The sequence below is a fragment of the Delphinus delphis genome, chromosome 18 (genome assembly GCF_949987515.2).
Source record: "Delphinus delphis chromosome 18, mDelDel1.2, whole genome shotgun sequence".
In the NCBI taxonomy this organism is placed as follows: domain Eukaryota; kingdom Metazoa; phylum Chordata; class Mammalia; order Artiodactyla; family Delphinidae; genus Delphinus; species Delphinus delphis.
This window is the reverse complement of record NC_082700.1, coordinates 68796855-68809578: the sequence shown is the minus strand read 5'-3', so window position 1 is coordinate 68809578 and position 12724 is coordinate 68796855. Positions and strand designations below refer to the sequence as shown.

Below are 12724 nucleotides of genomic sequence, written 5' to 3'. Positions count from 1 at the left end.
AATTTGGGAAAATATAGTGAAATACAAAAAAAAGGGAGGGGGAGTCCATTTTTTTCACAAAGACAGGCACCATTAACATTTCTAAAGTACCTCCTCCTAGCATTTTCTCTATTATTTCTTTTTGTACATACTTGCACTTCTACCATATATACTCTCATTTAATATTGTAAGCATTTTTTCTACTGTTAAAATTCATGAGTGTATTAGTTATCTATTGCTATAGAACAAATTATGAACAACTTAAGAGCTTACAACAATAAACATCTATTATCTCACGTGGATTCTGCAGGTCTGGAATCTGAGACGGGCTTAGCTGGGTGTTTCTGTAGTTCAGAGTGTCCCATGAGTTTGCAGTCAAGATGTTAGCTGGGGCTTCAGTCACCTGAAGGCTTTACTAGGGCTGAAGGATCCACTTCTGAGATGGGTCAGTCACATGGCTGTGGCAGGAGGCCTCAGCTCATTGCCACATGGGCCTCTCCATAGGGACACGGCACCTGGCCATAGGACACGGCACCTGGCTTCCAGCAGAGTGTGTGATCCAAGGGGGAGCGAGGTGAAAGCCACAATGACTTTTACTACCTAGCCTCATAAGTCACACACAATCCTTTCCGTAACCTATTGGTTATACAGACCAGCCATATTCAATGTGTAAGGGGATACACAAGACTGTGAACACCAGTGACTCACAATGTTGGAGACTAGTTACCACAATGGATTTGTAATGGCTGCATGAATTTTACAATAGAGATCTCTATAACTGTATTAGCTATTTACATAAGGTTAGATGTTATTTCCAGTATTTCATTATTACAAATAATCTCTCAAGCACTTTTGTACATAAAGGTTTTCATTAGTACTTCAGGTTATTTTCTTTGAATACAGTCTTAGAAGTAAGATTGTTGAGTTATTTTTTTAAAGGTTTCTTAATTTTCATTTTAAATCAGTTTTATAAAGCAAATTAATATTTTATATTGTTTATTTCAGTTAACAGATGCAGTTCCTTTAATGTCTTTGCTATAAGTATCTTAAAATACCTATGCAGTGATTCACAACTCATGTTTAATGCATTCTATATAAGTGTATATTTTAGGTAGATATTCTATATCATATATATGATATTTTGATACTTATGGCGTGTGGGTTTTTTCATTGCTATTTAACCATTTTATAGATCCTCCTGAGTTTGTTTGTCGCTGTTATTTTGGACAACTTAGAACTTGATGAAGATCTAAAGAAGCTTAAACAAGTAAGTAATGTATGGGGGATTCTTTAAATCGGCATTAAAAAAATAAGGGCAAAACATGTGCTTACAGGTAGTATTAAAGCAGTTCAAGGTTCAAAGTAAAAAAAGATAGATTTTAATAAATTAAGACAATCTGAGTTGGCAAATAATTTTCTTCTAAGTTTAACCTTCTCTAATATCAACAAAGGAAATTTTTATTGCCCTATGATTATCCTAGGAATATTTTTATATCATTATTTTGAGTAAAATTAAGATGGACATAGTACAGTAAACTGAATTTAGATTCTCCTTCTGCCATTAAATGAAGATAGTTTGGAAATGAAATGCCTCAGGGCCAGATTGCCATTTGGCGTAATTACATGTAATACTCTTGATCATCATCATAAAAATATTAAGCATAAACTTGCCTGACCACTAGACATTAAAAGAGAATTTAGTCTGGGTGCCCAAAGTGGTTATAAGAAATGGGATAGAATAATTGATCAACTGTGTGCCCAGTTGTGTATGAAAATAGATTGGGTGTTACGGCATTGATAATCATGTTCCAAAAATGTGAATGTAAATGTGTGAAGATTATGTTACTGACGTTGGCAGAAAGATTACAGGTGTGATTAGCTATTCTCATAGTTTTTGTTCCATGGAAGATACTTGGCTTGAATATTTGACTCTGTCAAAGAAAAGAGACCCTTTGAGAAGCAGAATTTATAAAAGGGGGGAGCCTGGATAAATATTCTTGGCTTACCCTCCCCAGCACTGCAATAGTTGGAATTACTAACATCCCAGTGAAGATCCTATCTGGAATTTTAGGAAGGCCCTACACATTCAGAATTTTCAAGTTGGATAGAGTTGTCTATTTTTTAAAAAACGAAGACATAACCTATTTAAATTTTTGTTGTTATTTATATATCTGAAAATCCCTTTAAGCATTTCATTGTTTTACTCTTGTTTATTTCCAAAGCCTATGCTTTTAACCAAGGGCAGTCAATAAGGAAAAAAGAAACAAACATATTTGATATAAAGATGCCCACTGCAAGCATATCAAGGAAGGATTTAAATTCTTCCCTGTCCTGGGGCTACACAGGCAAATGGTTATCTGAGTGTGGTGGGCATGATTTCTTCCAGATCTTTTCAATTTGTGGCAACAGTGGTAGGTTCTTCAAATGAGAGTTGGGAAGTTCTTTATGCCATTGATGCAAATACTTCCTATGGTTTCTAGTTGTAGAAGAAATATGTAATTAGTGAGTTCACAATTGAAATTGACCAACCATATAATTAGACACAACCAATAAATATCTCTTGCTGTATAACCACCTTAGTCCTTGCTTTACAAATCTGGTATTTATTTCAGGATTTAAATGATTTTACTTTATTTTTATTATTCCCAGAGAAGAGGATGGGGAAAATGTGAAAAAATAGTTGATTTTCTTAATGTTTCAAGTTCCAGAAAGCACTCTGTATTCCAAAGTCTGTCTTTATTCAGTTTAAACTTGTTTTTCAGTCTTTGACCCTTTCCACTAACTAGTCTGTAGGTTCTTAGAGCTACAGTCACGTTTGTGTGAGCACTGGCTCAGTGCCAGCTACTTTGTATTTTCATTTATTTAAATTTCACAGCAACCATGTGATGCAAGTATTGTTAATAGCTTCATCTTACAGGTGAGGAAACTAAGGCACAGAGAAGTAACTTGCCTAAGGTCTCACTGCTAATAAGTGGCAGAGTTAGGATTTGAACCCAGGCAATTTGGACCAAAAGCCCAGACTCAGCCTCTATGCTATATTGAGTCACGTTAAAGCTATATAAATGCCAAACATGAGTCAAGCCATTGTGGAGGCTCATTCATAAGACTGTTAGTTACTTGTTGATAAATAATGATATCTTAGGTGACAGAGATGTCGTTATATTCATGAAATAACCATTGATGTGACAGGCAGTTTCTTGAGGAATGGAGGTGAATTAAGCTACCCAATCATTAAAACTATCCAAAAGGCAGATGATCTAATTAGAGGCACTGGAGTTAGGACTTTGGCAGAAGCTAAGAGCTGAGATGCTTACCATTCACTCCACATGATGGCAGACACTGGCCAAAGCACCTTTTCCCTCAGGGACTTTCTGGAGCAATGACCCTCCTTAGACACAGACATAAGGTGCTTGCAGCATATTGACATTTTAGAGAGGTCTCTAGAGACTTAATGTACTTTATTATGATTGTGGTAAAAACAATTGTGTTAAAATATACATGTTGGTGCATAGACATTTTTCAAGAGTAATAGAAACCGTGTGAGCCATCTCTAAAATGGAGACGTTAAATATGAAACACTGAACGGGAGCTATTAGAAAAAGTCGGTTCTCATGCTTGGGAGAGGGATTATGTCCCTGGAGGTGGATGGGATAGGAGACAATGGTAGAAAGCTGAATGGTACAGTGAAGAAATTAGAATGGGAGAAGAGAAAGAAGTGAAGAAGTGAACGAGGAAAACATCCAAGAGATGAAAGGAAAGAGCACAGATTATTAATCTAAGCCAGTGATAAAGGGGGAGAAATGTGACCGAATGCTACATCAGATTGCTCGATGCACCAGAGCTTTTGTGAAGAAGCTCCCTGAGGCAAGCACAGTCTGCAGGATCAATGGTGCTGGAACTGTATCCTTCTTAAGTAGGAACATGCTACTTATTGTTTCCCCATTATTTTCTGAAGTTGCCTCCTTGCCCTTTAAGACAGTGGTTTCCAGCCAGGGATGCTAACCCGTGGGGCTCTTCCGGAGAAACTATGGGACCAGCAGCCTTCTTTAACACTTCAGGAAACCTAAAGGGAATTGTGCATTTACCCAACTAAAATGCCTACTTAAATACTTTTAGCTGGAAATTTGTGATTCTAGGCAGCAGCACTGCTTCCCTAATGCTAATGCTCTGAAGGCTCTTCATATATGCTTTTCTTTAAGGAAAAAGAAGCAACGTTGAATTATTTATTGCTTAATAAAGGCATTTTGATAGACAGAAACTTTTTTAAAGAGAGGACTCAGAGGGCAATAATTAAAGGGCTCCTTGGGGATGACTTAGGGTAGGTTCTGATGTAAATGCTCATTCCCAGGGCACCTGTCTCCATGCCATCACCAGTGTTTTGCCTTTAGAGCCACTAATGTAGCTTTTCCTTTGTCACTCTCCAAAATAAATAATGCTCTGAAAAAACATGCCAATTATGCATTCACATAAAATTCATCTATTGCTTTCTTAGCATCAATATAGCAGTAGCAATCATTTCCTAGCTGCCATAATTTATGTGACCCCGTATCTAATTAAATAGAGACCGTGATTCTCTTTCAGCATCACCAAAACCCAATAGAGGAACTGGAGATAGATAGAGATAGAAATAGAGATATATAATGGGTTTTCACATAAGATCAGAAAATTGACTAGAAATGAGATTGTCTGTAAATGTATAATTTGGCTGCCGAGAAGCCAGGTCAGTTCACATAGAGGCTAAAAACCCCCTTGACCTACTGCTGTCCTCTAAACAGCAGTAGGAGACAATGACCTTCATGCTCTGTGATGTAGCAAAGACACTGGAGAATGTAGGTGGAGTTTTGCAAACTTTGAAAAGGAAGAGAATTCTTGCAGCTTTAATGATTTTTGCAAATTCAGTGCAAGACAGATATAAAGGGTTTTCTTTTAAGCAGTAGAAGATTCATTAAACTATGAGGGAAAAAAAAGACCCATAGAGAAGCCTCAGGGAAAAGAATCATTGAAAAGGGAAGTAGAGATAGTCTGTGTAGATTAAGTTCAAAGCTCTGCAATTAAAACTGTTTCCCCAGCTCTGTATTAAGTCCCATTTGAGTCTTGTCTGGTTCAAATTTGATAATGTTTGGTCTTCTATGATGTCCAATGCATAGTGAGGGATGGACATGTAAAGAGACTTCTCTCTCTTGTTGATTATGATTTTAACAAAACAACAAAACTCTTAGTCCTTTTAAAAATATGAGCTCCAAAAAATATATATATATGAGCTCTGGGTTAATTTTTCTCCATAGCCTTACCTGGGGGCTTTCATTTTCATCTCTGTCTTGTCTCCTGCATTGAAGTCATTCTGGATTTAGGGCAACAGCAAGGGGACAGACTAGCCACTCAGCTAAGCACTGTTTGCCATCTCCTGATCTGAGTTGAGCCTTCAGTCTTCTTAGTACTTTTTCCATCTCACAGGAGTGAACTCAAACGAATGTAACATGAAGGAAGGATGCAATGGTTACAATAATAAATATTCCCTATTGAAAACTACCTGGTGCCAGGCACCTCATATGCAATTACTGAATTTAATTCTAAATGTTAAACACACAGAAACTAACATTCAGGGAGATAAATGTCTTGCCCAATTTCATATAATTTGTAAAGTGCTTAAGTTGGGATAATAAGGGCTTTCTCACCCCAATGCAGGTGACACACAACCTGCTCAGAGAATCAGTTCATTCATTCATTCTAAGGCGAGTGTCTGGAAAATGGGTTGGTTGAGATGCTTGCATTTTTGGATCAGCAGATTCTCTCCCTGTGGATGTGTAGATTGGAGGTCAAATTGGAATCAGAATATAGCTCAGTGAGCTGGGAATCAGTGTGGGGTGTGGAGAAGGAGGGTTGTGTGATTCAGATACGTAATGGCATCAGGCTAATGTCACTTGAGGTATTCCTTTTACTAGATCTCCCCATTTTTGTAATCCTGGGGTCTGAATGCCCATCTGCTGTACTTCAGATGTTGTGTTAGGGGCACCAGACATAATGATGAGCAAGATATTGTTCCTGCCTTCAAATAGCTTATGAACTGGTGGCAGAAAGTGACAACTAAACAGATACTACAAACTGTGGAGCACAAAGGAGACGCACATAACAGATGATGAAATTAGATATGTTTTCTCCCAAGTGTGGCACAGACTAAAATCTGTAATTCCCATCTAGGTGAAGGAAGTTAGAAGAAGGCAGTGTAAAGAAGCATGCTTGAGACCAAGAGAACAGCAAACTTTTTCTTTAGGCAAGAAAAAGCATAGTGGCTTTTTGGAGGCCACTAGGAGTTCACTGTGACTCAAGTATAGAGCAAGGGAGAAAATGGTGAGCTGGACAAACAAGCAGGGACCAGCAGAGGAAATGCCATGAGCAATGCTAAGCCACTAGATATTACCCTGCGGGCATTTAAGCCAAGAGCGACATAATCTCCCCTATGTTCTATTTTTTTTTTAATCAAAGTTTAGTTACTGTACAATATTATAAGTTATAGGCGTACAATATAGTGATTCAGTTTTTAAAGGTTATACTCCATTTATAGTTATTATAAAATATTGGCTATATTCCCCATGTTGTACAATATATCCTTGTATCTTATTCATTTTTTAGATAATAGTTTGTACCTCTTAATCCTCTACCCCTAAATTGCCCTTCCCCCTTCCCTCTCCTCATTGGTAACCACTGGTTTGTTCTCTATGTCTGTGAGTCTGCTTCTTTTTTGTTATATTCACTAGTTTGCTGTAGTTTTTAGATTCCACATATAAGTGATACCATGCATTATTTGTCTTTCTTTGTCTGACTTATTTCACTTAGCATAATATCCTCCAAGTCCATCCTTGTTGCTGCAGATGGCAAAATTTCATTCTTTTTTCCCCTACATTCTTCAGTTCAGAGAATGAATTGAAGGGCACCTAGACTGAAGATAGGAGAGCCAATCCCTGAAGCAGATGGTGATTGCAGTCTCAACTAAAGGAAATAGAGATGAGGGAACGTGAAGGAGTGGTGACGTACAGAAGAGGGAATGCAGAGGGTAGGATCTGGTGACCCGTCAGATGTAAGATGAGCAAAGGTTGGAGACAAGAGCATCACCCAGGTTTCTAGATTGCCCCAGATGTGCCAAGGCAGAGGATGCAGAAGAAGGAAGAATTTTGGAGTTGGTTTGTTTGTTTTATTTTGGGGAGTGGGGGGGTCATATTTTCCATGAGATGCCTGGGAAATATCTATGAGACAATGTCTGTGGATAGATGTAAGGGTTAAAACTTAGGCAGAGTATCGGGGCTGAGACAGATATTGGAGAGAAGCAAAAATTAACATGCAGGTGGTAAGTTAAGCCTTTAGAATCATGAGTTTACCAAGGGAAGAATGGTTCCCTGAGGAACAGCAAATGAATCCAGTGAGACAATGAGAAAGAGCCCGAAATGGGAATGAGAAGCCCAAAAGGTAGAAGGAAAGAGTAGAACGTGTGTGTCATCAAGAACAAGGCTGTGGTTCACAATCTCAAAGACTTCAGAGAGGTCAAAGGTGGTCACCATAGCAAACAATCCTAATTACAATAGCATCAGAAAAAATAAAATACTTAGGAAAAAACATAACCAAGGAAGTGTAAGATTTCTGCCCTGAAAACTACAAAACATTGCTGAAAGAAATTACAGAAGACACAAATAAATGAAAAGACACTCTGTGTTCATGGCTTGGAGAGGATATGGAGAAATTGGAAGACTTGTGCACTTGTTGGTGGTGTAAAATGGTGCAGCCGCTATGGAAAACAGCATGAGGTTCCTCAAAAAATTAAAAATAGAAATGATCCAGCAATACCACTTCTGGGTATATATCCAAAAGAATTGAAAGTAGGATCTCATTGCAGCGTTACTCACAATAGCCAAGAGGTGGAAGCGACCAAAATGTCCATTGACAGATGAATGACTAAAGAGAATGTGGTATATACATAAAGTAGAATATTATTCATTCTGACATGCAACAACATGGATGAACCTTGAGGACATTATGCTCAGTGAAATAAGCCAGTGACAAAATGATAAATGCTGTATGATTCCATTTATATGAGGTATCTAACGTAATCAAATTCATAGAAACAGAAAATAGAGTGAGGGTTGAAAGGGGCAAAGAGGAGTTGTTGTTCAATGGCTATAGATTTTTAGTTTTAAAAGATGAAAAGGTTTGAGACCTTTTGCACAACAATATGGATGTACTTAACGCTACTGAACTGTACCCTTAAAAATGACCAAGATGGTAAATGTGATGTTATGCGTTTCTGACCACAGTTTTTTTTTTAAATTTTGATAAAAAATTGGTCACCATATTGGTAAGGTGGTGAGAGCAGGCTTAGGGATTCTGATGGTGCAGAAGCTGGGTTGCAGAAGGTGAGGAGTGATGACAGCTAAGAAAGTAAAGACGAACTGTTAACCTTTTCCACTCAGACTTCTCATGCTCTAAGTTTCCAGGCAGACCACCTGGTTACGGACTGATTCTTAATTTTTATAGCTATGTAGTATCATCATTTACTACAGTGCTACCCAACCGTTTTTTTTCCCATTGCGGTTTGCACAGAGAGTGACATTTGTACAACAGCTGGGAATCACATGCAGCTGGAGGCATCCAACACTAGGATTTCTGCTGCTCCGGGAAAAACTCAGCTGCCCAGGGGCCAAGGATCGATACCCCAAAGAAGCTATAAATCATCAGTGGCTGAGTTGGAATGCGCAGCATTTTACTCAAAGCCTTTGATGTAACCCAACTGCACTTGAAGCCACTCTCTCAATCTTTTGGTCAGAGATGACTCTTTAGTTGTCAGTTTACATATTATTACCCGTAATTTAACATAACTGAAATCTCAAAACTCATATAGCACTTGATCTGCTATTTCTGATAGAGCTTCATTGTTAGACTTCTTTTAAAAAATAAATTCTTATGCCACATTAAGACGTAAACAACAATAAGATCTGTTTAAAGAGATGAAGTAGCTAAGACTGAGAACTATTCAGATCAGGGTTCAAGCTAATAGGTCACAACAGAAGCTAAAAATTTGAGGATATCAATTATCAGCATAAGAAAACAGCCTAGAGTGGGGAGGGACAGATAAGATGGGGGTACAGACTACCGTGTATAAAATAAATAAGCCACAGGGATACATTGTACAGCACAGGGAATATGGCCAATATTTTATAATACCTATAAAAATGGAGTATAACCTTTAAAACTCGTGAATCACTGTGTTATATACGGAAACTTACATAATATTATAAATCACCTATACCTCAATTTTAAAAAGAAAAAGAAAAAAAAAAAAAGACAGCAGCCTAGAAATCTAGAAGTCAATGCAAAAATGGTGAGCAGCCAACTGGAATTTTGGAGTTAAACAGGTACTAGTCAAGGATCCGGGAAGTCAAAACAAAACAGACCAGGTACCTGTTAGAATTGATGTCTTCCTATTACGGGTTGAATTGTGTCCCTCAAAAAGAGATACTGAAGCCCTAACTCCCAGTACCTGTGAATGTGACCTTATTTAAAAATAGGGTATTTGCAGTTGAAATCAAGTTAAGGTGAGGTCATTAGGGTGGTCCCTAATCCAATATGACTGGTGTCCTTATACAAAAAGGAGAAGAGAGACACACAGAGACAGAGACTAGAGCGATGCATGTACAAGCTAAGGAACACCTGGGGTGTGGACTGTCACCAGAAACTAGGAGAAAGTCTTGAAACAGACCCTCCCTCAGAACCTCCAGAAGGAACCAAGCCCATAGACACTTTGATTTGGGATTTTCAGCCTCCAAAACTGAGATAGTAAATTTCTGCCGTTTCAAGCCACCAGTTTTGGGTACTATGTTACAGCAGCCCTTGGAAACTAATACACCCCCTGGCCTCAAAAACAAAGGACCGCTCTTGGCCGCCAGGAAGTAACAGAGCTGAAGATAGTGGGTGCTCTCAGGATGGTGGGCAGCTTTCACCAACCAAGAACAGCTTTCTCAACAGATGGACTGAGTTCCTTTTGCCCTTAATCAAACAAGTCCCATAATAATAAATGTTATAAATTTGTGACTTCCTTGGAAGAAGGGTTTCTCTAAGCCCTTCCAAAATTTCATTCTATGTGTGATTGACCCAAACCAGATCACTTTTAGAGGCTGTTGTTTTCAGAAACCTTGCTCTTTGCCTCATCCCCTGGCACTCAGGACGGTTAATAAGGCAGCTCAAGTCTCTCTTGACATTGAACAAACATAAAATGACGGGCCTAAGACTGTTCAAGTTTACATTGATGAGTTGTCGGCTGTGTCAATTGTGCTAATTCAGAATTACTTTTATTACAGTTTATCACAGCACTCTACAAGATAACCTCTCAATTTTTTTTTCTCTTAAATTCTGAAGTATCTTTAATGAGAAAGGCATTCTTACAAAATCAGATGGCTCTTGACATTATTACAATTTTTTTTTTTTTAAGTGAGGTTTGGAGGGAAAATGTGTACAAACCAGGCAAGAGGGTTACTCTTCAGCATACCCGGTCCTCAGACCCCTGCCCAGCCATGGAGACACTATCTCACTTTGCTTTCTTTAATCACGAGAACAAAAATTTTAAACACCAACAGCGCTATTTTTTCTCAGATCCTTTCACAGGCAATGGGAAACTAGATGGTTATGGTTCTAAGAAAAAAATGTGACAATTGGTTTTCAGTTTTCTGCAGTGTCTTGCAGTCACTGAATTGCAAACAGGCTCTTTGGTAGCTGCGTTTAGACATGTTTCAGGAGTGAGGTAGTGAATTTTGTCCTCTGTGTGCCCATACACGCAACATGAGGTGTTGCCATTGCTTTGATTCCTTTGGGACTCAGGTTTCAGCAGCCCATCTGTTCTTTGTTCTGAGAAGCCCACGTACTTGTCTATTCCACCCAAAACGTTTCTGCTATCTGCTTGTTCATTCAATTCCTTCAATCTTTGAGTCCCTACTGTGTGCAAAACACTGGGCCAGGCATTAAGGAGATAAGAATAAACAGTTAAATTTTCTGCTCTCATGGAGCTTAGGGTCTAATGGAGGAGTGGGACATCAGTCAAATAATCAGAGCAGTGAATAAATATTTATAATGTGAGATGAACTTTCTGCAGAAAAGAACGGCATTTGAGTGAGGAGTTAGAAGACCTTGACCCAGATGGGGGTCAGGGAAGTGACGAAGGAGAAAGAGACACTTGGGCTGAGTTTTGAAGGAGGGGCAGCCGTGAACTTCATGGGGGGTGTTGATAGGGAAAGGGAGGGGAGAGCATTCCAGAGAGAAAGAAACATGTTCAGCATGACCCCAGAAAAAAGTGATGTAAGGTGAGTATAGAAAAGTAAGTGGGGCATAGACCATGCAGCACTTTGAGAAACATGCCAAGAACTTTTCCCTTGGGGACTTCCCTGGCGGTCCAGTGGTTAAGAGTCTACACTTCCAATGCAGGGGTGCGGGTTCAATCCCTGGTCAGGGAACTAAGGTCCCACATGCCACGTGGCATGGCCAAGAAAAAAAGAACTTTTCCCTTTGCCCCCAGAACAATAGGAAGCCACTGCAGGCTTTTACGATGGGAGGCAGTGTGAATGGGAGAGCTGTTTGGGAAGCGAAATCAGCAGGGACTTGGTGAATGTTTAGATTTAAGGACATAAATGAGAGTCTCAAGGATGACTCCTGGTTTCAGGTTCATCTCCTTGGATGGATAATGATACCATTCACAGAACCGGGAAACATTAGCACAGAACTTTATTTGTGGGAAAAGATCATCACTCGGTCTTGGATATGTTGAGTTTGTGATGGGTTTGAGACTCAGCAGAGACACCTAATACTTGGTTGCATGTGTAGGTTTAGAGTCTAGGAGCAAGGGCTGGCTGGCTAGAGATACAAATATGGACGTTCCATATCATTCTCAGTTGTTTATCCAGTGCCTGCCATGTGCCAGGCACTGTTCTAGGCCCAAGGGGTAAGTCAGGAAAAACAACAGACAGAAATGTCTGCCCTCTTTGATTCTTCAGTCCTAGTGACGTGCTCTGTACTAGTGGAAGTTGCAAATCTGGATGAGATTGTATAGGGTGGGGGGAAAGGAGATACCGCAGCCTTAAGGGAAAATAATGATGCTAGTGCTTAATGATGCTGGTGCTTTGCCTTAGGGAAACACACATAATCCATCTTTGTTTTTGTCCCATGTAAATGTTTGTTCTGTTACAAATAATCAACACTTTTTCTGTCTCAAGTTCAGCCTCCCAATGGGAGAAGAATCTGATTGGTCCAGCTAGTCAACATCATTCCTTTTAGGCTGGAATTTTGTATCTCTGCCTCTCAATGCTGGTCAGCCATACAGAAAGCCATCAGCTTTGAACTGATGGGTAGATCCAGACCAAACCACAAAGTGGGCTCCCCTGAAATGTGGCTGGTTTCCTAAGACAGTCCTTTCTTCTCCTAACTCTCCACCCTGGCCTCTGCTCTGGAGGAGCTAGACCCCAAAGAAGGAGATGTGAAAGAAGAGACCAGGTCCCCTTCCCAGTTCTAGAAAGGAAGTCATACTTGTGGGGCTGGGGTGGGGTAGGGGAGCAAGGCTTGAATCACATATGAGACTGGATTGCCCTGGACTGATGTTTTTATAACCAAAGGTGGCCAGAAAGCTATGGAACTTATCTAAGAAGGGCAACCAGTCTTTTTCTTTATTCATAACTGAAGGTTGATGGTTTCATTGTCGGCCTTTCCTTACATTCTA

The 12724-nt window shown here is 39.4% G+C and overlaps 1 protein-coding gene across 2 annotated transcripts in view; it reads left to right on the top strand.

The window, feature by feature from the left end:
• Positions 1-12724, top strand: part of NALCN (sodium leak channel, non-selective) — a 280091-nt gene that overhangs the window by 172519 nt on the left and 94848 nt on the right. For both annotated transcript variants that reach the window (XM_059995484.1, XM_059995483.1), the window contains one exon: positions 1172-1246. In XM_059995484.1, the coding sequence (XP_059851467.1) occupies positions 1172-1246 (75 nt within the window). The remainder of the gene's footprint in view (positions 1-1171; positions 1247-12724) is intronic.